This window comes from Cherax quadricarinatus, chromosome 44 (genome assembly GCF_038502225.1).
Source record: "Cherax quadricarinatus isolate ZL_2023a chromosome 44, ASM3850222v1, whole genome shotgun sequence".
NCBI classification, from domain to species: domain Eukaryota; kingdom Metazoa; phylum Arthropoda; class Malacostraca; order Decapoda; family Parastacidae; genus Cherax; species Cherax quadricarinatus.
Genome location: NC_091335.1, coordinates 4,690,721 through 4,716,410, shown reverse-complemented (window position 1 = coordinate 4,716,410; position 25,690 = coordinate 4,690,721). Strand labels below are relative to the sequence as shown.

General features: G+C 41.0%; 1 protein-coding gene across 1 annotated transcript; it reads left to right on the top strand.

The window, feature by feature from the left end:
- Positions 1-7,646: 7,646 nt before the first annotated feature.
- Positions 7,647-24,286, top strand: STUB1 (STIP1 homology and U-box containing protein 1). Its single transcript, XM_053789248.2, has 7 exons — positions 7,647-7,859; positions 13,620-13,818; positions 15,811-15,938; positions 17,849-17,968; positions 19,000-19,056; positions 21,732-21,848; positions 23,235-24,286. The coding sequence occupies exons 1-7, from the start codon at positions 7,770-7,772 to the stop codon at positions 23,358-23,360; spliced, it is 837 nt and encodes a 278-aa protein (XP_053645223.1). The 5' UTR covers positions 7,647-7,769; the 3' UTR covers positions 23,361-24,286.
- Positions 24,287-25,690: the final 1,404 nt, after the last annotated feature.

Genomic DNA, 25,690 nt, shown 5'->3' with positions numbered 1-25,690 from the left:
CTGCTACTGCTACTGATGCTACTGCTACTGATGCTACTGCTACTGATGCTACTGCTACTGATGCCACTGTTCCTGATGCTGCGACTGCTACTGATGCTACTGTTACTGATGCTGCTGTTACTGATGCTGCTACTGATGCTACTGCTACTGATGCTGCTGTTATTGATGCCACTGTTACCGATGCTGCTACTGCTACTGATGCTACTGCTACTGATGCCACTGTTCCTGATGCTGCCACTGCTACTGATGCTACTGTTACTGATGCTGCTGTTCCTGCTGCTGCTACTGCTACTGATGCCACTGTTCCTGATGCTGCTACTGCTACTGATGCTACTGCTACTGATGCCACTGTTCCTGATGCTGCTACTGCTACTGATGCTGCTGTTACTGATGCTGTTACTGATGCTACTGCTACTGATGATGCTGTTACTGATGCTGCTGTTACTGATGCTGCTACTGATGCTACTGCTACTGATGCCACTGTTCCTGATACTGCTACTGCTACTGATGCTGCTGTTACTGATGCCACTGTTCCTGATGTTGCTACTGCTACTGATGCTACTGTTATTGATGCTACTGTTACTGATGCTGCTACTGCTACTGATGCTACTGCTACTGATGCCACTGTTCCTGATGCTGCTACTGCTACTGATGCTACTGTTACTGATGCCACTGTTACTGATGCTGCTACTGCTACTGATGCTACTGCTACTGATGCCACTGTTCCTGATGCTGCTACTGCTACTGATGCTGTTGTTACTGATGCTGCTACTGATGCTGCTACTGATGCTGCTACTGATGCTACTACTGATGCTGCTGTTCCTGATGCTGCTACTGCTACTGATGCTGCTGTTACTGATGCTGCTACTGATGCTGCTACTGATGCTGCTACTGATGCTGCTACTGATGCTGCTACTGATGCTGCTGTTCCTGATGCTGATACTGCTACTGATGCTGCTGTTACTGATGCTGCTACTGATGCTGTTACTGATGCTGCTACTGATGCTGCTACTGATGCTGTTACTGATGCTGCTACTGATGCTGCTGTTACTGATGCTGCTACTGATGCTGCTACTGATGCTGTTACTGATGCTGCTACTGATGCTGCTACTGATGCTGCTACTGATGCTGCTGTTACTGATGCTGCTACTGATGCTGCTACTGATGCTGCTACTGATGCTGCTACTGATGCTGCTGTTACTGATGCTGCTACTGATGCTGCTACTGATGCTGCTACTGATGCTGCTGTTACTGATGCTGCTACTGATGCTGCTGTTACTGATGCTGCTACTGATGCTGCTGTTACTGATGCTGCTACTGATGCTGCTACTGATGCTGCTGTTACTGATGCTGCTACTGATGCTGCTACTGATGCTGCTGTTACTGATGCTGCTACTGATGCTGTTACTGATGCTGTTACTGATGCTGCTACTGATGCTGCTACTGATGCTGCTGTTACTGATGCTGCTGTTACTGATGCTGCTACTGATGCTGCTACTGATGATGCTGTTACTGATGCTGCTACTGATGCTGCTGTTACTGATGCTGCTACTGATGATGCTGTTACTGATGCTGCTACTGATGCTGCTGTTACTGATGCTGCTACTGATGCTACTGTTACTGATGCTGTTACTGATGCTGCTACTGATGCTACTGTTACTGATGCTGCTACTGATGCTGTTACTGATGCTGCTACTGATGCTGCTACTGATGCTGCTACTGATGCTGCTGTTACTGATGCTGCTACTGATGCTGCTACTGATGCTTCTACTGATGCTGCTACTGATGCTGCTGTTACTGATGCTGCTGTTACTGATGCTGCTACTGCTACTGATGCTGCTGTTACTGATGCTGCTGTTACTGATGCTGTTACTGATGCTGTTACTGATGCTGCTACTGATGCTGCTACTGATGCTGCTGTTACTGATGCTGCTACTGATGCTGCTACTGATGCTGCTACTCATGCTGCTACTGATGCTGTTACTGATGCTGTTACTGATGCTGCTACTGATGCTGCTACTGATGCTGCTGTTACTGATGCTGCTACTGATGCTGCTGCTGATGCTGCTACTGATGCTGCTGTTACTGATGCTGCTACTGATGCTGCTACTGATGCTGCTGTTACTGATGCTGCTACTGATGCTGCTGTTACTGATGCTGCTACTGATGCTGCTACTGATGCTGCTGTTACTGATGCTGCTACTGATGCTGCTGTTCCTGATGCTGCTACTGATGCTGCTGTTACTGATGCTGCTACTGATGCTACTGTTACTGATGCTGCTGTTACTGATGCTGTTACTGATGCTACTGTTACTGATGCTGCTGTTACTGATGCTGCTGTTACTGATGCTACTGTTACTGATGCTGCTGTTACTGATGCCACTGTTCCTGATGCTGCTACTGCTACTGATGCTACTGTTACTGATGCTGCTGTTACTGATGCTGCTGTTACTGATGCCACTGTTACTGATGCTACTGTTACTAATGCTGCTGTTACTGATGCTGCTGTTACTGATGCTGCTGTTACTGATGCTACTGTTACTGATGCTGCTGTTACTGATGCTGCTGTTACTGATGCTGCTGTTACTGATGCTACTGTTACTGATGCTACTGTTACTGATGCTGCTGTTACTGATGCTGCTGTTACTGATGCTGCTGTTACTGATGCTACTGTTACTGATGCTGCTGTTACTGATGCCACTGTTCCTGATGCTGCTACTGCTACTGATGCTACTGTTACTGATGCTGCTGTTCCTGATGCTGCTACAGCTACTGATGCTACTGTTACTGATGCTGCTGTTACTGATGCCACTGTTCCTGATGCTGCTACTGCTACTGATGCTACTGCTACTGATGCTGCTGTTACTGATGCCACTGTTCCTGATGCTGCTACTGCTACTGATGCTACTGTTACTGATGCTGCTGTTCCTGATGCTGCTACTGCTACTGATGCTACTGTTACTGATGCTGCTGTTACTGATGCCACTGTTCCTGATGCTGCTACTGCTACTGATGCTACTGTTACTGATGCTGCTGTTCCTGATGCTGCTACTGCTACTGATGCTACTGTTACTGATGCTGCTGTTCCTGATGCTGCTACTGCTACTGATGCTACTGTTACTGATGCTGCTGTTCCTGATGCTGCTACTGCTACTGATGCTACTGTTCCTGATGCTGCTGTTACTGATGCCACTGTTCCTGATGCTGCTGTTCCTGATGCTGCTACTGCTACTGATGCTACTGTTACTGATGCTGCTGTTACTGATGCCACTGTTCCTGATGCTGCTACTGCTACTGATGCTACTGTTCCTGATGCTGCTGTTACTGATGCCACTGTTCCTGATGCTGCTACTGCTACTGATGCTACTGTTACTGATGCTGCTGTTCCTGATGCTGCTACTGCTACTGATGCTACTGTTCCTGATGCTGCTGTTACTGATGCCACTGTTCCTGATGCTGCTACTGCTACTGATGCTACTGTTACTGATGCTGCTGTTCCTGATGCTGCTACTGCTACTGATGCTACTGTTACTGATGCTGCTACTGATGCTGCTACTGCTACTGATGCTACTGCTACTGATGCCGCTGTTCCTGATGCTGCTACTGCTACTGATGCTACTGTTACTGATGCTGCTACTGATGCTGCTACTGCTACTGATGCTACTGCTACTGATGCCACTGTTCCTGATGCTGCTACTGCTACTGATGCTACTGTTACTGATGCTGCTGTTCCTGATGCTGCTACTGATGCTGCTACTGCTACTTATGCTACTGCTACTGATGCCGCTGTTCCTGATGCTGCTACTGTTACTGATGCTACTGTTACTGATGCTGCTGTTCCTGATGCTGCTACTGCTACTGATGCTACTGTTACTGATGCTGCTACTGATGCTGCTACTGCTACTGATGCTACTGTTACTGATGCTGCTACTGATGCTGCTACTGCTACTGACGCTACTGCTACTGATGCCACTGGTCCTGATGCTGCTACTGATGCTGCTACTGCTACTGATGCTACTGCTACTGATGCCACTGTTCCTGATGCTGCTACTGCTACTGATGCTACTGTTACTGATACTGCTACTGATGCTGCTACTGCTACTGATGCTACTGCTACTGATGCTACTGTTCCTGATGCTGCTACTGATGCTGCTACTGCTGCTAATGCTACTGCTACTGATGCCACTGTTCCTGATGCTGCTACTGCTACTGATGCTACTGTTACTGATGCTGCTACTGATGCTGCTACTGATGCTGCTACTGATGCTGCTGTTCCAGATGCTGGTACTGCTACTGATGCTACTGCTACTGATGCCACTGTTCCTGATGCTGCTACTGCTACTGATGCTACTGTTACTGATGCTGCTACTGATGCTGCTACTGATGCTGCTACTGATGCTGCTGTTCCTGATGCTGCTGTTACTGATGTTGTTACTGATGCTTCTGTTACTGATGCTGCTGTTCCTGATGCTGCTACTGATGCTGCTACTGATGCTACTGTTACTGATGCTGCTGTTACTGATGCCACTGTTACTGATGCTGCTACTGCTACTGATGCTACTGTTACTGATGCTGCTGTTATTGATGCCAGTTACTGATGCTGCTACTGCTACTGATGCTACTGCTACTGATGCTACTGCTACTGATGCTACTGCTACTGATGCCACTGTTCCTGATGCTGCTACTGCTACTGATGCTACTGTTACTGATGCTGCTGTTACTGATGCTGCTACTGATGCTACTGCTACTGATGCTGCTGTTATTGATGCCACTGTTACCGATGCTGCTACTGCTACTGATGCTACTGCTACTGATGCTACTGCTACTGATGCCACTGTTCCTGATGCTGCTACTGCTACTGATGCTACTGTTACTGATGCTGCTGTTCCTGATGCTGCTACTGCTACTGATGCCACTGTTCCTGATGCTGCTACTGATGCTGCTACTGCTACTGATGCTACTGCTACTGATGCCACTGTTCCTGATGCTGCTACTGCTACTGATGCTGCTGTTACTGATGCTGTTACTGATGCTACTGCTACTGATGCTGCTGTTACTGATGCTGCTGTTACTGATGCTGCTACTGATGCTACTGCTACTGATGCCACTGTTCCTGATGCTGCTACTGCTACTGATGCTGCTGTTACTGATGCTGTTACTGATGCTACTGCTACTGATGCTGCTGTTACTGATGCTGCTGTTACTGATGCTGCTACTGATGCTACTGTTACTGATGCTGCTACTGCTACTGATGCTACTGTTCCTGATGCTGCTGTTACTGATGCCACTGTTCCTGATGCTGCTACTGCTACTGATGCTACTGTTACTGATGCTGCTGTTACTGATGCCACTGTTCCTGATGCTGCTACTGCTACTGATGCTACTGTTACTGATGCTGCTGTTCCTGATGCTGCTACTGCTACTGATGCTACTGTTACTGATGCTGCTACTGATGCTGCTACTGCTACTGATGCTACTGCTACTGATGCCACTGTTCCTGATGCTGCTACTGCTACTGATGCTACTGTTACTGATGCTGCTGTTCCTGATGCTGCTACTGATGCTGCTACTGCTACTGATGCTACTGTTACTGATGCTGCTACTGCTACTGATGCTACTGCTACTGATGCCGCTGTTCCTGATGCTGCTACTGCTACTGATGCTACTGTTACTGATGCTGCTACTGATGCTGCTACTGCTACTGATGCTACTGCTACTGATGCCACTGTTCCTGATGCTGCTACTGCTACTGATGCTACTGTTACTGATGCTGCTGTTCCTGATGCTGCTACTGATGCTGCTACTGCTACTGATGCTACTGCTACTGATGCCGCTGTTCCTGATGCTGCTACTGTTACTGATGCTACTGTTACCGATGCTGCTGTTCCTGATGCTGCTACTGCTACTGATGCTACTGTTACTGATGCTGCTACTGATGCTGCTACTGCTACTGATGCTACTGTTACTGATGCTGCTACTGATGCTGCTACTGCTACTGATGCTACTGCTACTGATGCCACTGGTCCTGATGCTGCTACTGATGCTGCTACTGCTACTGATGCTACTGCTACTGATGCCACTGTTCCTGATGCTGCTACTGCTACTGATGCTACTGTTACTGATGCTGCTACTGATGCTGCTACTGCTACTGATGCTACTGCTACTGATGCTACTGTTCCTGATGCTGCTACTGATGCTGCTACTGCTGCTGATGCTACTGCTGCTGATACCACTGTTCCTGATGCTGCTACTGCTACTGATGCTACTGCTCTGATGCTGCTACTGATGCTGCTACTGATGCTGCTGTTACTGATGCTGCTGTTACTGATGCTGCTACTGATGCTGCTACTGATGCTACTGCTACTGATGCTGCTGTTACTGATGCTGCTACTGATGCTGCTACTGATGCTGCTACTGATGCTACTGCTACTGATGCTGCTGTTACTGATACTGCTGCTGTTACTGATGTTGCTGTTACTGATGCTGCTGCTGCTACTGATGCTGCTACTGATGCTGCTACTGATGCTGATGCTGCTACTGATGCTGCTACTGATGCTGATGCTGCTGCTGTTGCTACTGATGCTGCTGCTGATGGTGCTACTGATGCTGCTACTGATGCTGCTGCTGCTATTGCTGCTGCTACTGATGCTGCTATTGCTGCTGCTACTGATGCTGCTGCTGCTGCGGATGCTGCTACTGCTACTGATGTTGCTGCTGCTGCTGCTACTGATGCTGCTGCTGTTGCTTCGGATGCTGCTGCTGCGGATGCTGCTGCTGCGGATGCTGCTACTGCTACTGATGTTGCTGCTGCTGCTGCTACTGCTGCTATTACTGCTGCTGCTGCTGCTGCTGCTGCTGCTGCTGCTGCTGCTGCTGCTGCTGCTGCTGCTGCTGCTGCTGCTGCTGCTGCTGCTGCTGCTGCTGCTGCTGCTACTGCTGCTGCTGCTACTACTGATGCTGCTGCTGCTACTACTGCTGCTGCTGCTACTACTACTGCTGCTGCTACTGCTGCTGCTGCTACTACTACTGCTGCTGCTACTGCTGCTGCTACTACTGATGCTGCTGTTGATGCTGCCGCTACTGTTATTGATGCTAACTTCATCTAAATCTCCTAAACCTTCTCAACGGCATCTAAACCACCCAAGATAACAGCAACTATCAGTAATTAGTGTCAGTTTAACATCTTCATTATGTACCCCAGACCCATCCTGTGAGTGGTAGTCGAAAGATTACAAAGGTACATAATGGGTCCAGGGACTGGACCCCAAAGTTTTGATTGTTGAACATGTTATAAGTCAGTGGTAGGGCCTCGTGGCCTGGTGACAAAAGTTCTCGCTTCACACGGTGAGGGTCCGGGTTCGTTTCCCGGCGAAGGTAGAAACACTGGACGTGTTTTCTTACACCGGTTGTTCACCCATCAGTAAAATAGGTACCTGGGTGTTAGTTGACTGGTGTGGGTCGCATCCTGGGGACAAAACTGGCCTAATTTGCCCGAAATGATCAGCATAACAAGCGGCTTTCTACATAGTAATATGTCACTGATGTCAGCTATGGTCTGTATACTATGTATATGTAATAGTAGTAAATGAAGATATTGTTATAATAGTCATGAGGTGTGCGCTTGTGTGACCTCATCTTGTTTACTGCATCAGCTGTGAGGTTGTAAACAAACAACAGTGATCACACTTGACACCTTCCAGAAGTGTACTGCTGCGTCTCCTCAGAAGAAGAGGAAGAGGAAGAAGAGGAGGAGGAAGAGAAGACACATAATGACGGATGTGGAGCTCAAGAACAGAGGGAATAAGTTGTTCTCCGTCAGGAAATTTGAAGAAGCCATCAAGTGCTACACAGATGCCATCGTGAGTGCCTCGCTCGGTGATCCATGCGGGTTTAGCGCTTACTTGTCATTGTGGCCTGGTGGCAAAAGCTCCTGCTTCACACGGTGAGGGTCCGGGTTCGAGTCCCGGCGAAGGGGTGGAGACACTGGACGTGTTTCCTTACAACGAAATGCCCCGGGCATGATATTGGCTTTCTTCGTACTTAACTAAACAATATTGTATATACACATTGTAACCTTACAAATAAATAAAGTCTTTATCTTATCTTTTATGTTCACCCATCAATTCAAAATAGGTACCTGGGTGTTAGTGGACTGGTGTGGGTCGCATCCTGGGTGTTAGTGGTCTGGTGTGGGTAACATCCTGGGTGTTAGTGGACTGGTGTGGGACGTATCTTCGTTGTTAGTGGACTGGCGTGGGTCGCATTCTCGGTGTTAATGGGCTGGTGTGGGTCAAATCCTGGGTGTTAGTTGACTGGTGTGGGTCACATCCTGGGTGTTAGTCGACAACTGTGGGTCGCATCCTGGGTGTTAGTATTCTGGAGTGGGTCACATCCTGGGTGTTAGTGGACTGGTGTGGGTCGCATCCTGGGTGTTAGTGGACTGGTGTGGGTCGCATCCTGGGTGTTAGTGGACTGGTGTGGGTCGCATCCTGGGTGTTAGTGGACTGGTGTGGGTCGCATCCTGAGTGTTAGTGGACTGGTGTGGGTCGCATCCTGGGTGTTAGTGGACTGGTGTGGATCGCATCCTGGGTGTTAGTGGACTGGTGTGGATCGCATCCTGGGTGTTAGTGGACTGGTGTGGGTCGCATCCTGGGTGTTAGTGGACTGGTGTGGATCGCATCCTGGGTGTTAGTGGACTGGTGTGGGTCGCATCCTGGGTGTTAGTGGACTGGTGTGGATCGCATCCTGGGTGTTAGTGGACTGGTGTGGATCGCATCCTGGGTGTTAGTGGACTGGTGTGGATCACATCCTGGGTGTTAGTGGACTGGTGTGGGTCACATCCTGAATGTTAGTGGACTGGTGTGGGTCGCATCCTGGGTTTTAGTGGACTTGTGTGGATCGCATCCTGGGTGTTAGTGGACTGGTGTGGGTCACATCCTGAGTGTTAGTGGACTGGTGTGGGTCACATCCTGGGTGTTAGTGTACTGGTGTGGGTCACATCCTGGGTGTTAGTGGACTGGTGTGGGTCACATCCTGGGTGTTAGTGGACTGGTGTGGGTCGCATCCTGGGACAAAATTGACCTAATTTGCCCAAAATACTCAGCATAACAAGTGGCTTTCTGTATAGTAGTATGTCATTAATATCAGTTATGGTCTGTATACCTTGTACATGTTGTAAATAAAGATATTATTATTATGATAATTGTACAGATGTGTACCTCTGCCTAAATAAACTTACTTATTATGTAAATAACTTTGCTTACTTTATTCCTGTTATATTTCCTTTTATTTTAACTGATTTTCACATATTTGAGTTATTTAGCTGGTTTAACTTACGAGGTTATAATTACAATTGATTCTTACTTTAACTTATTGCTAGGCTTTAATTAATAAGATATTACAAGGACCCCAATGGGATCCTTGTAATATCTTATTAATATCTTATTATCATACATGTTACAGCACAATTCCCCTCAAGGAAGGTTCCTTGATGTTGGTGAGGGGCTCTTGATTTAGGGAATTGGATCTGTGCTCCAGTTCCCCAAATTAAGCCTGAATGCCTTCCACATCCCCCCCCCAGGCGCTGTATAATCCTCCGGGTTTAGCGCTTCCCCCTTGATTATAATAATAATACAGCACAATTATCATACATGTATGATAATTGTACTTATATGTACCTGTATCTAAATAGATTTACTTAGGCACTGGTCACAGTGTACTATCCATGAATGTTATACATTATGCATATTAAACCTGCTTGTGTATCTATATATTGTATATTTATTATGATGCTGTGTGTAGATAGACACACATGAACATATGATGCTGTGTGTAGATAGACACACATGAACATATGATGCTGTGTGTAGATAGACACACATGAACATTATGATGCTGTGTGTAGATAGACACACATGAACATTATGATGCTGTGTGTAGATAGACACACATGAACATTATGATGCTGTGTGTAGATAGAGACACATGAACATATGATGCTGTGTGTAGATAGACACACATGAACATTATGATGCTGTGTGTAGATAGACACACATGAACATTATGATGCTGTGTGTAGATAGACACACATGAACATTATGATGCTGTGTGTAGATAGACACACATGAACATTATGATGCTGTGTGTAGATAGACACACATGAACATTATGATGCTGTGTGTAGATAGACACACATGAACATTATGATGCTGTGTGTAGATAGACACACATGAACATATGATGCTGTGTGTAGATAGACACACATGAACATTATGATGCTGTGTGTAGATAGACACACATGAACATATGATGCTGTGTGTAGATAGACACACATGAACATTATGATGCTGTGTGTAGATAGACACACATGAACATTATGATGCTGTGTGTAGATAGACACACATGAACATTATGATGCTGTGTGTAGATAGACACACATGAACATTATGATGCTGTGTGTAGATAGACACACATGAACATTATGATACTGTGTGTAGATAGACACACATGAACATTATGATGCTGTGTGTAGATAGACACACATGAACATATGATGCTGTGTGTAGATAGACACACATGAACATTATGATGCTGTGTGTAGATAGACACACATGAACATTATGATGCTGTGTGTAGATAGACACACATGAACATTATGATGCTGTGTGTAGATAGACACACATGAACATTATGATACTGTGTGTAGATAGACACGCATGAACATTATGATGCTGTGTGTAGATAGACACACATGAACATTATGATACTGTGTGTAGATAGACACACATGAACATATGCTGTGTGTAGATAGACACACATGAACATTATGATACTGTGTGTAGATAGACACATGAACATTATGATACTGTGTGTAGATAGACACACATGAACATTATGATGCTGTGTGTAGATAGACACACATGAACATTATGATGCTGTGTGTAGATAGACACACATGAACATTATGATGCTGTGTGTAGATAGACACACATGAACATTATGATACTGTGTGTAGATAGACACACATGAACATTATGATGCTGTGTGTAGATAGACACACATGAACATATGATGCTGTGTGTAGATAGACACACATGAACATTATGATGCTGTGTGTAGATAGACACACATGAACATTATGATGCTGTGTGTAGATAGACACACATGAACATTATGATGCTGTGTGTAGATAGACACACATGAACATTATGATACTGTGTGTAGATAGACACGCATGAACATTATGATGCTGTGTGTAGATAGACACACATGAACATTATGATACTGTGTGTAGATAGACACACATGAACATATGCTGTGTGTAGATAGACACACATGAACATTATGATACTGTGTGTAGATAGACACATGAACATTATGATACTGTGTGTAGATAGACACACATGAACATTATGATACTGTGTGTAGATAGACACGCATGAACATTATGATGCTGTGTGTAGATAGACACACATGAACATTATGATACTGTGTGTAGATAGACACACATGAACATATGATGCTGTGTGTAGATAGACACACATGAACATTATGATACTGTGTGTAGATAGACACACATGAACATATGATGCTGTGTGTAGATAGACACACATGAACATTATGATACTGTGTGTAGATAGACACACATGAACATATGATGCTGTGTGTAGATAGACACACATGAACATTATGATACTGTGTGTAGATAGACACACATGAACATTATGATACTGTGTGTAGATACACACACATGAACATTATGATACTGTATGTAGATAGACACGCATGAACATTATGATGCTGTGTGTAGATAGACACACATGAACATTATGATACTGTGTGTAGATAGACATGCATGAACACTATGATGCTGTGTGTAGATAGACACACATGAACATTATGATACTGTGTGTAGATAGACACACATGAACATTATGATACTGTATGTAGATAGACACGCATGAACATTATGATGCTGTGTGTAGATAGACACACATGAACATTATGATACTGTGTGTAGATAGACATGCATGAACACTATGATGCTGTGTGTAGATAGACACATGAACATTATGATACTGTGTGTAGATAGACACGCATGAACATTATGATGCTGTGTGTAGACACACATGAACATTGTGATGCTGTGTGTAGACACACATGAACATTTCAGAACATTTATTGAGAAAACATTTTGGCACGAGTGGCGTCTTCAAGCCTATGAATACAAATAATGAGTAACTAGCTAAAATAAATAAATGCTTTGTTTCCATTAGATATTTATTTTCTATAAGATTGGATAACATTAAAAAATACCCATGAAAGGTTCCCAGTTCTGCAGAGCATTTTTTGCTAAGCTGAAGCCTAAGACTTATTTGAACTTAATAAATGCTGTATATAATATGTATACAAAGATGGACATTAAAGAGAGACAGCAATTATGTATATTGATGTTCAACTCAACAGTTTTTCTACAGTACTTTATGTAACACTGAAAATTTGTCTCTTTGAGCTTTATTCATTCAGAAACCTTCACAAGCAGCCTAATAAATGGTTAAATAAAATGGGAAGTGTGTATGCTTATGTAAATGTGAAATTAAGTATATAACACAAGGAACCCAGTGGAAATTAGTCACACTAACTTTGTTGAGTTATTTTTGGTTAAATTTTTATGTAATTTACTATATAAAGCCATTGTAACAGTTTGAGCTTGTGTATTAGGCCTAAATAAAACTTTTTTGATTTTTCACGAGGCCTCGGTTCACCCTGATAATTGTTTTAAGCTATACCTTTGAAGAGTTACCTTTGTAGAGTTTCGAGAGTAGTGAAACTCTTGATATAGTGAGAGGCTATATTGAGCCTCTCGATATAACGAGAGGCTCAATATTCTGATCAGGCTCGCTATATTGAGTCAGACTTTTGTATTGTTATTTCATCCTAACTATTAAAGGTCATATATGTTAATGATTTTAACAGCTGCCTACTTTGATTTTGTTGTTTACTTAGGCGAGGGAAGTGCTGTCATGCTGGTGCAGGGTTCTTGATAAAGGAATTGAAGCTACCACTCCCTGCTCTTGGATCATATGTAATTCTCTCTCATTCCTTATGTCTTGCATGATCCCTACAGGTTTAGTACTTTCCCGTGAGTATAACAGCGCTCGCACAACTCAGGATCTTTAAGTTAGTATTTAAAAATGGTGATAACAAAGAACAAACAAGAATATGAGAACAAAGAAACACTGCAGTAGGCCTGATTGGCCAGTCCTAGGCAGGTAACACTCAGTCAACTACACTTGTTCATGTATCCAACCATTCTCTTTTTAACCCAGAGTTTTAGCCTCAGTGACACTACCTAGGAGTTTGCTCCACTTATCTACAACCTAATTGCCAAACCACTACTTCCCTGTACCTTTTCTAACTCTAGCTTTATCCATCTTGAAGCCATGGCTGTGAGTCCTGGCTTATTTCATTACTCTCAGCACATTATTTATATATTTTCTTATTGTCCCTGATACTATGCCAAACAATAACAAGAGTTGAATTTTTATTTGAATTATATTTAGATACAGTACAATTTGAATGTGTATTAATTTGACTAAGTCCCTTCCATCCTCTTTCAGTCTAAAAAGCCATCAGTTGCTGTATACTACACAAATAGGGCGTTATGCAACTTAAAACTGAAGCGATGGGAGCTAGTATGCCAGGATTGCCGCACAGCACTCGAGATAGATCCCACAGTGGTGAAAGCGCACTTCTTTCTTGGCCAAGCCCTTCTAGAAACAGATAATTTTGATGAAAGCATTAAACATTTACAGCGAGGTAAGTGTGTGGAAATGTGTTCTTGTACCTCATTGTTCTGTACAGTATAACTCTAATTGAGCAATGTACAATACAGTGGACCCCCGGTTAACGATATTTTTTCACTCCAGAAGTATGTTCAGGTGCCAGTACTGACCGAATTTGTTCCCATAAGGAATATTGTGAAGTAGATTAGTCCATTTCAGACCCCCAAACATACACGTGCAAACGCACTTACATAAATACACTTACATAATTGGTCGCATTCGGAGGTGATCGTTATGCGGGGGTCCACTGTATATGTTATTTTCACAATAGTGTAAAATCTTTAAGTTTGCATTAGTTTTGAGGATTATAAAAATATATGAATTTTGACAAAAAGGATTAAACTCTCAATTTGACTTATAAAGTTTCATTGAGTTAATGACTGTGTGTATGTTAATAACATTTAACATATAATTAATAATCCCTGTGGGATGTAAGGTAGTTTCTTTTAAATGATCATAGCTTACCTCTTGGAGCCATTTGGCATCTATGGCTTTCTTTCGCACTGTCTATATATAATTTTCAAGTGGATACCACACTACAGCTTCATATTTCAGTTTTAATATATGCTGTGTATAAAGTTTTTAGAATGTCATACATTTATTGTAAGGCTGTTTTGGGTTTACCAATATAGCTTATTAACATCTTGTTTCTGCATTTATTCGGTTTGGTAATACAGTGGACCCCCGGTTAACGATATTTTTTCATTCCAGAAGTATGTTCAGGTGCCAGTACTGACCGAATTTGTTCCCATAAGGAATATTGAGAAGTAGATTAGTCCATTTCAGACCCCCAAACATACACGTACAAACGCACTTACATAATTACACTTACATAATTGGTCGCATTGGGAGGTGATCGCTATGCGGGGGTCCACTGTAATTTGTTTATACTTTCTCTTGACTCCCTTTCTCGTTCTCGTGTGTTCGGCTTTGCATCATATAGTCTGTATTCCTCATGAGGTTTATTTTTATGTACTCTTTATTTTCCTTGTTTCACATATCACTATTAATTCCACCATCCATTTTTCTCTCCACTTGTCTTTTAATATACAGTATCTGTTAATAGGTTAAGAGATCTTTGCTCAGCTTATCCAAACCTTATTTCACATCTTTCTTCTTTCATTGTTCTTATCATTTCAGTATTTTCCCAATTTGCACACTTCCGTTAATAGGTTAAGAGATCTTTGCTCAGCTTATCCAAGCCTTATTTCACATCTTTCTTCTTTCATTGTTCTTATCATTTCAGTATTTTCCCAATTTGCACACTTCCTGTTGTGGATTTTATTGTGCGAATTATCTTGAACATTTTGTGTGTAATTACTTATTTTTATTCACTATTTGTAGCTACAGGAACAGAGCTGTGCTTGTGGTGTCTCATCTTCAGTGAGTTAGTCATCATATAATTGATTTTTGCTGGGAGCAAGGGACTAGTAACCCCTTCACCTGTATACATTACTTAATTCAAAAAGAGAAACTTTTGTTTTTCCTTTTGGGCCACCCCGCCTCGGTGGGATACGGCTGATGCACTGAAAGAAAGAAGATGATAATTGATTTATAATTTTCAATTGTTGTAGCCCTTAATATCGTCTTCTTTCAACAAACCGGCCGTATCCCACCGAGGCAGGGTGGCCCAGAGGGGAAAACGAAAGTAGCACTTAATATATCCTCTTATAATTCATGCCATTGAAATGCCACACAGTGATAAAAAAAATCCTAGTATCATTCTGACTCCACTTTTCAAGAGGGTACATTTTACCAGTGAAGGGCTCCTGATCCAAGGAATGGAGGTACTCTTCTCTTCCTTAAATCAAACCTCATTAATCCCTTATCCCTCTTATTTTCCAAGTGCAGTTTGACCCTTTTAGGTTGGGCACTCCTTGAATATTATTATCTAGTTTATTACTGCAATAATTGCTTATATAACAGTTATCAGTATCTTTATAATGTAATCCTTTGGTAACTGCAGCACAAGATCTTGCTAAGGAACAGAAAGTTAATTACGGTGACGACATTGCCTGTATGATTAGAGTCGCTCGGAAAAGGCGCTTTAATATAGCCGAAGAAAAAAGAATTTCGCAAGAGATTGAACTGCAGGTATGACGATGGTTTATCCTGTAATTTTTGTTCTAATTTATTAAAGCAGTTTTTATATCCAGGATACATGCATTGACTGATTTATCTCTTGTTATGTAGAGTAATCCCGGTTGGGATATTTTGGTAACTATTTTAGAATCACTCTATGTATGGACTTAATTAAATCTTACTGTGCTTATGTATTTTTTTCAACACGTCAGCCGTTTCCCATTGGCTGGTTGTGAATTCAACTGTTTATTTTTTAAAACCCATTTTTTCCTGTATATGCTGTTATATATAGGTTTTGCACTTTCTTATGACTAGAATAATACAAGCTAGTGTGACACTATGGTAACCTTAAACTTGTTATACAAATTCAGTAATGATATGTTGGAGAGTTGGTTTAGTTGTTCTTGTTTTGTAATTTTTTTTATCTTGCCCATTCAGTCAGTTATTTTTATATTATTTACCTATGGACATTTTAATTAATTTTCCACGTTACCTTAGGCCTTGCCTGAAACACTGATTATAACATGGGCTTGCTAATACAACCCCCCCCTTCCCCGAGCGATGCATTAATTTATTGACCACTCGTACTTACAGCCAGCTCTCCAACCAGTATGCAAACCTAAGTAATGTATATTAGAGCTGATTTCCTCTGTTCTCCTTATTACAATATACACTATACTACTGTATAAACATTTAAAAATATACTAGAGATGTTATAAATGGTGCAAATGTGACATTAAAAAAATATCTAAAGATGGTTGACACAAACCTACTACTAGTATAGTATGCTCCTCACTTAATGATTAATTCACTTACCGACCTACTCTTAGGAACGGAACCCCATTGTTAAGTGAGGAGAGGCTGTACTACACATTATGCACACCTGTGTATCACACCTGTGACTAATGCTTTTATGAATAAAGATTTGTACTGTTCTAGAGTACATATTTGCATTTAAAATAAATTTCTTGAACTCTGGCATACTGATGCCTTAAAAATTGTGAACTACATAAAATAAATTTGTTGCAACCCATAAAGTGATGTTTTTTAAATATTTTAATTTGATATCATTATAGTTTTGATGAATACCTCAAAATTTATTCATATAAAAGATGGAAGGGATGAAGTGAGAAAGAGATAGATGGATGCATGGATATTGGTAGGAAAGAAGGTATGAAGTCAGAAAAATTACTGAAGGAGGGAAGTAGAGAATAAGGACTAATGAATGAATATGGATGGTTGATTTAATGATTACACCGAGGGTGGGTTGAGCGGAGGCAGTCTTGGCCTGTACATCTTCAAGGCCGCTGCTGCGGGTGCTTGCATAACATGGCTGATAACGACACATTTGTTTCTAAGTGAGCGTGACTTTGTAAATCAAAAAATAACAACTCAAAATGTTTATTTCCTTGTTTTATTTCCTTGTAGAGTTTACAATGTGTGGTTTACATGTTATAAAATATTAATTACAAAGACGGCCACTAGCATGCCTAGGCATTTTGGGCAGACTAATACTAATTCTTGCTCAATATTAATATAGGTTATGGAGCAGTACATTTGAGCATACATTATTAGATACATACATAATTACATACCTAATTAGGTACATACCTAATTAGGTACATACATAATTAGATTTAAAATAGTTAGGTAGTACAAATCATAGAATAATATTACAAATGGTAGATTTAGTGATGGGATTGGATTTGTCTTGGCATGAAATGGTCAAAGACAGATCGAAACATCGTCGTAAGCTCCTCTCTCCTATGTGTGGGTTATTTGTGTTTTGTTCCAGTCACGGTATTGTGCCTCTTTGTCCATTATGGCTTTTGTTGGGGTTACAAGAATTGTCAATTCCTTGTAAGGTACCAACAACACATTAAACTGATTCTTCTAAATTACGTTTTTTGTTTGTTTTTCAGACATACATGAACCGATTAATTTTGGAGGATCGTGATCGTCAAATTGATGAAGTACGACAGAAGTATGAAAATGACGACGAGAGCTCTCAAGAGGAAGTGATGAGGATAGAGGAGCAAACTGTGAGTGGAATATGATATGTGTATTATTTATATTACACTAACAGCTAGGATTGTGCCAGTCATGGAAACACTAGTTATATAACTGTATGTTGATCCTTAGTAAAGTATATAATTACTAGCTTGTGATAAAACAAGTGTTGTTATGGGAATACCTGAAGGTGTGTGATAATGCCGAACTCTCTTGTGTTTTTTAAGGAATATCAGCGTTTGACGCAAATATTTCACATTTTAGGAGCAAGGGGCTAGTAACCCCTTCTCCTGTATAAATTACTAAATTTAAATTATTGTTACAATCAAAACCAAGAGCTAAACCCACAAGGGTCATACAGCGTACTAAACATAAAAAGAAGAAAAACTTTCGTTTCTTTTATTTTTCAGGTTGCCCTGCCTCGGTGGGAGACGGCTGGTCTGCTAAAAAGAAAAACATTGCGCTTTGGCTGGAACTATGCGAGTACAGTAGTTTTAAAGGGTTTAGCCAAATTATATTATGCTAATTTTAGTGAAGATATACAGTGGTACCCTGAGTTTCGGCCATAATTCGTTCCAGAAGGCTGTTCGAGTGCCGTTACCGAACGAATTTGTTCCCATAAGGAATAATGTAAATTAGATTAGTCTGTTTCAGACCCCCAAAAATACACTTACAAAAGCACTTACAATAATACACTTACATAATTGTTCAAGTTGGGAGCTGTATGAAACTCTGGTACCACTGTATAAGAAATTGCTCTTACAAGGGGATACCTTAAGGCTGATGAGTGGTTCCTGATGCAGAGAATTTGAGCTACCTCCTCTCTTTCCTTGGATCAAACCAGCTTGCCTCCCATTTCCTAAATACTATATGACCCCGTACTGATTTAACACCCCATGAGCATAATTTTTTTTTTAAATACACCGGCCGTCTCCTACCAAGGCAGAGTGAACCGAGAAAGAAGCAAAGAAGTAAAGTACATGAGCATAATAATAGTAGGTATTGTATACCTGTATTTGTGTATGTACACAGTTGTATTAACACTGACTTACCTTGCTTCTAGGATAACTACATTACCGAGATCAATACCATGTTTGCTCGTCTCGACGAGAGAAGAAGAGTAAGTAATGTTTCCAATTTTTTTTTGTCATTTTGATTTAATTTTAAATTTTGAGGAAAACATTTAGTGTTATGTTCTTTGATATTATAGAATAAGTTACATGTAACGAGGTGCTGAATTTTTTCACTCACTGCTGCCTCCTACTCCATGAAATGACTGACAGGTTATGTTCCGTGGTTATTTTTATCAGATTAAGCAATCCAGCGCAAATATTTTTCCTGGAGGACCATCTTTTGGATGGGGACTAGTGTGGAGCGAGCGTTCGTTGCGACACCATTTTTGTCCTATGCAGAATGATACGCTGCCTCAATAAATGTTCGTTTTGTACCTCCCTCTCTCTTCTGTAACCAGTTCTTGCTTATTTGAGTCACACCTTAATAGACTAAGCCTTGGTAAAGGGGTAGTTGTAATGGCAGATGGTGCAGGAATACCAGCAAATTGTAGTTTATAAAGAGACAAGCAGTAATGGGGAACTTTATTACCAACAAATTGCAGTTTAAAAACTGTAGTGTAAAGCACCCTTCTGGCAAGACTGATGGAGTGAATGATGGTGAAAGTTTTTCTTTTTCAGGCCACTCTGCCTTGGTGGGAATCGGTCAGTGTGTTAATAAAATAAAATAAAAAAAGAGAGATAAGCAATAATTGGGAACTTTATTAACATTTCCAATTATTTATTGCTTATATGTCATTGCCAATTACAAAGGTGAAATTGCCTGCCCAGCAATACAGGGACAACATATCTGTCAACAACAGTTCTCCAGTTCCAAGGCTTTTGTGATGAGTTTTTCGTTTTTATAATGATGTTAGTACTACTTACAGGTATCAACTGCTTTTATATAATAATCATATTAAAAAGTATCTTACCAGATACTTAATGACTCACATGGGTCTACTGGCCCATACAAGGCAGGTCCTTCTCAAAACCAACCATTCCCACAGCTGGGTGAGATATAGGTTGGTGACATCCCTCTGATGTATTTAAATTAGTTTAAGTTTTTGTATTCTCGCTTTCTGAACTTTCCTAATGGCTGCCTGATTATTGAGGTAATTGCTAATTGCAACCAGTAGTCTCGCAAATCCATCACAGCCTGTAGGCCCACAAAGCCATCACAGCCTGTAGGCCCACAAAGCCATCACAGCCTGTAGGCCCACAAAGCCATCACAGCCTGTAGGCCCACAAAGCCATCACAGCCTGTAGGCCCACAAAGCCATCACAGCCTGTAGGCCCACAAAGCCATCACAGCCTGTAGGCCATCAAAGCCATCACAACCTGTAGGCCCACAAAGCCATCACAGCCTGTAGATCTACAAAGCCATCACAGCCTGTAGGCCCACAAAGCCATCACAACCTGTAGGCCATCAAAGCCATCACAACCTGTAGGCCCACAAAGCCATCACAGCCTGTAGATCTACAAAACCATCACAGCCTGTAGGCCCACAAAGCCATCACAACCTGTAGGCCATCAAAGCCATCACAACCTGTAGGCCCACAAAGCCATCACAGCCTGTAGATCTACAAAACCATCACAGCCTGTAGGCCCACAAAGCCATCACAACCTGTAGGCCATCAAAGCCATCACAACCTGTAGGCCCACAAAGCCATCACAGCCTGTAGATCTACAAAACCATCACAGCCTGTAGGCCCACAAAGCCATCACAACCTGTAGGCCATCAAAGCCATCACAACCTGTAGGCCCACAAAGCCATCACAGCCTGTAGATCTACAAAGCCATCACAACTGGGTTGATAGAACACCTCTAGCAAAAACCAATATACAGTGGACCCCCGCTTAACGATCACCTCCAAATTCGACCAATTATGTAAGTGTATTTATGTAAGTGCGTTTGTACGTGTATGTTTGGGGGTCTGAAATGGACTAATCTACGTCACAATATTCCTTATGGGAAAAAAGTCGGTCAGTACTGGCACCTGAACATACTACTGGAATGAAAAAAGTTCGTTAACCGGGGGTCCACTGTAGTTTCCAAGATTTTCAACCTCTCTTTTAGAAGTGCTTTCGATACATTTACTCTTAGAAGTGTGAAATGATGTAACTCAGATTTTAATAATGTATTCCTTTTTCTTATGGCACAGTCTATCTTACTCTGGTAAATGTGTTTTTGTGTATAGATTACAGGTATGATCTTTGAGTGTATTCCATGTACAGTACATAAAATTAATTGATATCTCTGTTCGTGTGTGCAAGAATACGTTCTCTAAGGTAGCTGCAGTAGATTAGATAAGCTGACGAATCTCAGTTTATTCCATAAATAACATGTTATGATGTTTATTCCATGAATAACTTATGATGTTTATTCCATAAATAACATGTTATGATGTTTATTCCATAAATAACTTATGATGTTTATTCCATAAATAACATGTTATGATGTTTATTCCATAAATAACATGTTATGATGTTTATTCCATAAATAACATGTTATGATGTTTATTCCATAAATAACATGACATTATTTCCAGATAAGTCAGTAAGTTCCAGATAAGTAAGTAAGATAAGTGTTGCTATTTATTATATGTGTGTGTTATGTTCTGCTGCCTGTTATCTTTGTATGGGCCTTGCAGCTGAATGTTGTTATTATATGTATCATCCATGATACATGAAATGATAACTCCCAAAGCTGCAATTCAAATTATGTATGTCGTTTTAACCTGCAGAAACGAGAAGTACCTGACTATTTATGTGGCAAAATCAGCTTTGAGATACTGCGAGAGCCTGTCGTTACCCCCAGCGGAATCACATATGATCGAAGGGACATTGAGGAACACTTACAGGTATGCCATCAAATGAAAGTGTATTTTATTCAATAGACTGCATAGCTTATAATTACCTTTTCTGTAACCACTGCAGCAAAAAAAAAAAAAAATAGAATCGGTGACTATGAGACAGAGAGGAGTATAAAAAAAATAGAATCAGTAACTATGAGAGAAAGGAGTATATTGTATGTAGACTTTTGAGTATTGTTTTGTAATGTAAATCTCCTTTCTTTCAACAAACTGGCCGTATCCCACCGAGGCAGGGTGGCCCAAAAAGAAAAACAAAAGTTTCTCTTTTCAAATTTAGTAATTTATACAGGAGAAGGGGTTACTAGCCCCTTGCTCCCGGCATTTTAGTCGCCTCTTACAACACGCATGGCTTATGGAGGAAGAATTCTGTTCCACTTCCCCATGGAGATAAGAGTACATGTATTTTTTTTTTTTTTTTTTTCAACAAGTCGGGAAATAAACAAGAACAAGAACTAGAAAGAAAATAGAAGAAAACCCAGAGGGGTATGTATATATATGCTTGTACATGTATGTACTCACCTATTTGTGGTTGCAGGGGTCGAGTCCTAGCTCCTGGCCCCGCCTCTTCACCGGTTGCTACTGGGCCCTCTCTCTCCCCGCTCCATGAGCTTTATCAAACCTCGTCTTAAAACTATGTATGGTTCCTGCCTCCGCTACGTCACTTTCTAGGCTATTCCACTGCCTGACAACTCTATGACTGAAGAAATACTTCTTAAGATCTCTCTGACTCATCTGTGTCTTCAACTTCCAATTGTGACCTCTTGTTTCTGTGTCCCCTCCCTGGAACATCCTGTCTTTGTCCACCTTGTCTATTCCACGCAGTATTTTATATGTCGTTATCATGTCTCCCCTGACCCTCCTGTCCTCCAGTGTCGTCAGGCCGATTTCCCTTAACCTTTCTTCATAGGACATTCCCCTTAGCTCTGGAACTAACCTTGTCGCAAACCTTTGCACTTTCTCTAGTTTCTTGACGTGCTTTATCAAGTGCGGGTTCCAAACAGGTGCAGTGTGACCTAAGTGTAAGTAGAAGTAGCAAGACATACCTGAAATCTTGTATGTTTAAGAGACAGAAAAAAAGACACCAACAATCCTACCATCATGTAAAACAATTACAGGATTCCGTTTTACACTCACTTGGCAGGACGGTAGTACCTCCCTGGGCGGTTGCTGTCTACCAGCCTACTACCTACTAAAATTTTTAATTATGATAAAAAAAAAATTGCACCTCTGATTTTTTCATGCAAAGAAGCAACAACAATTTTTTTTATTAACACATCGGCTATTTCCCACCAAGGCAGGGTGACCTGAAAAAGAAGAAACACTTTCATCATCACTCACTCCACTGTGACTTACAGAGTGTATTTTGTTTTTCAGCGTGTTGGCCACTTCGACCCCATTACAAGGACTGACCTCACAGTAGACCAGCTAATTCCAAACTTGGCCATGAAGGAGGTGGTGGACTCATTTCTTACAGAGAATGAGTGGGCTCTCGACTACTAGCCTTAACCAGATTTGTAGGCTTAGAAAATATTTTTACTCAATCTGCTACCGGCCATACTTTATTTTTAGTGGTAAAGATCAGATACGGTATAACCTATGTAGGATGTTCTAAACTCGCACTAGAGTAGAAAGCTCGTAAAATACACCAGCTTGAATTAGAGCTAACTGTAAGGGTTAACTTTGGTAGGAGATTAAGCTTCCATTCGTCAGTGCAAGGCTAAGCTAGCATTTTAACTCACTCCAGGCATATAAATTATAGATTGGTAGACAAAAATTCATCTAAGATCTCATTAACATGTTAGGAGTATTGGAAATTCTAGTGCTAGTGCTATATTAAGTTCTACTTGTATATCGGTGCAAATTTAAGCTTAAATCCAATTGAATAATGTAAATTACAGTACTTTGGCTGAAACAGTTTTTCAGTCTATCATGGACATACAGATTAAATTAATGAAACCCAAGTATCACCCACTCAGTGGCCAAGACTTGGGGAGAATTTTTGTGACCCACCCACTAAAAGCAGGGTTTGAATTCAGGTAATTTCAACACACTAATAGCCAGTAAGGTGTTTCTTGGGTTTATATCTTGGTCTCTTATGTAGATAAGGAGGAGATTTGCAAATTGCTGTTTTTGTATTTGCACATAAAATAACTTGGTCCTCTTTTTGTATTCCTCTGCATTCTATCAAGGATAGTTTAAGTACAATACTTAATGCATATACATCTATAGTTATTTTTTATTAATTCATTAGTGGGATGGCCTTAAATCAGCTAGTTTAATACATGAATTTAGTACAGTATATTACTGAGATCACATCCTATTGAATATATTTTTAAGTTTCTAAGACTTTCTCATGCTACATATGGTATTTGATCTTTTCCTGAGTGTGCAGTTTGTGGCAATTCTTTGTAGTATTATTATTTTTTTAACAAACCGGCCGTATCCCACCGAGGCAGGATGACCTAAAAAGAAAAACGAGTTTATTTAAATTTAGTAATATATACAGGAGAAGGGGTTTTATAGTATTATTATAATCATATTATTATCATCATCATAACTACGTGCTGAACCTGTAAGGTTAATTAGCTATGAACTAAACCTTTATTTTGTTTATTTATTGTGTTACTCTGGTTTTATTGGTAAGGCATTGTAAATACATTATCTTTAATAAAGGAAAAGTTCGTTGTTGTATTATGTTGAAGCTCATATGTAATTCTCAGATGGCTGTGGAAGCTTGACCAGGTTTATCCATGCTTTCAGAAGGCTTTCAGAAGGCTGTAATGATGATGGTAGAATCACCGACACTGTATTAGGCAAGAGGACACGTGCAGTTAATGAGATGTTGTATTACAGCTATATTTCGTTCTCCAGGAGCTTTGTCAAGTCGACATAAAGGGTATATATAGGTAATATGGTGAGGCGACAGAGGAATGCAAGCACTGCAGGCCTACTAGCTTAAACCAGTGGTGATAGTAATAGTTGTTACATGTACTACTACTACTATCACTACTAGCATGAGCTAGTAGGCTTCCTGCAGTACTTATATTCCTCTTTCACCTCACCTTGTTTCATATATCTAGCCTCTGTACTTGTACTGTTTATATTGGCTTGACAAAGTTCCTAGAGAGTAAAATGGAGCTACAATGCAATATCTCACTAGCTGCGCATGTTCTTTTCCCCCTAATATATATCAAAATATTGCCTGCAAGGATCAATAATGAGTGATATATCCCTACACATGGGATATAAGCTTTTATTTAACATAAGTTTTATATGCCACTATATTCTGTGTAAATAATAGTAAAGCTTTTGTACATAAACTTCTCCACTTTTCACTTATTAATTTGCAGTTGATTATATAACCAGAAAATTATGATTTTTTTCTAGCCAAGCAACTTATCAGGGACTTTTTTTGTCCAGATGTCAAAATTACACAGTGTACGATGCATTTAAATTAGATAATGTTATTGCTAAATGTTTGTTTCCATTCTTATCCTGCAGAACTGCATTATTAGAGCATTAAATAGCAAAAGTTTATCATCATTTAATGGTAGTTGTGGGTTATTCAAGCTCGATTCATTTATAATTGAAGCTATTGTGCACAGTCTAAAATGTGATTCTTGTATGAACGCCCTGGATTGTTTTAGTTGTTAGGGTTCCACGAATAGGAACCAGGGCAGGAGGTTACTCTTCCTGGTGGGGCGCGACCTGTGTCTACCCACTAGGCGAGTTTGCCCTAGATTTCGTTTTCCTTCATGGTGGTGGAATTTTCCCTAAGACAAATGCCAGACACAGCTTTATTCAAAATACAAAATCCTTTATATTTGTAA

Coding starts and splice junctions, on each gene's coding strand:
- STUB1 (XM_053789248.2), top strand. CDS start 7,770: ATGACGGATGTGGAGCTCAAGAACAGAGGGAATAAGTTGTTCTCCGTC. Junction 17,969..18,999: donor TGAGGATAGAGGAGCAAACT/GTGAGTGGAATA, acceptor CCTTGCTTCTAG/GATAACTACATTACCGAGAT. Junction 21,849..23,234: donor ACATTGAGGAACACTTACAG/GTATGCCATCAA, acceptor TTTGTTTTTCAG/CGTGTTGGCCACTTCGACCC.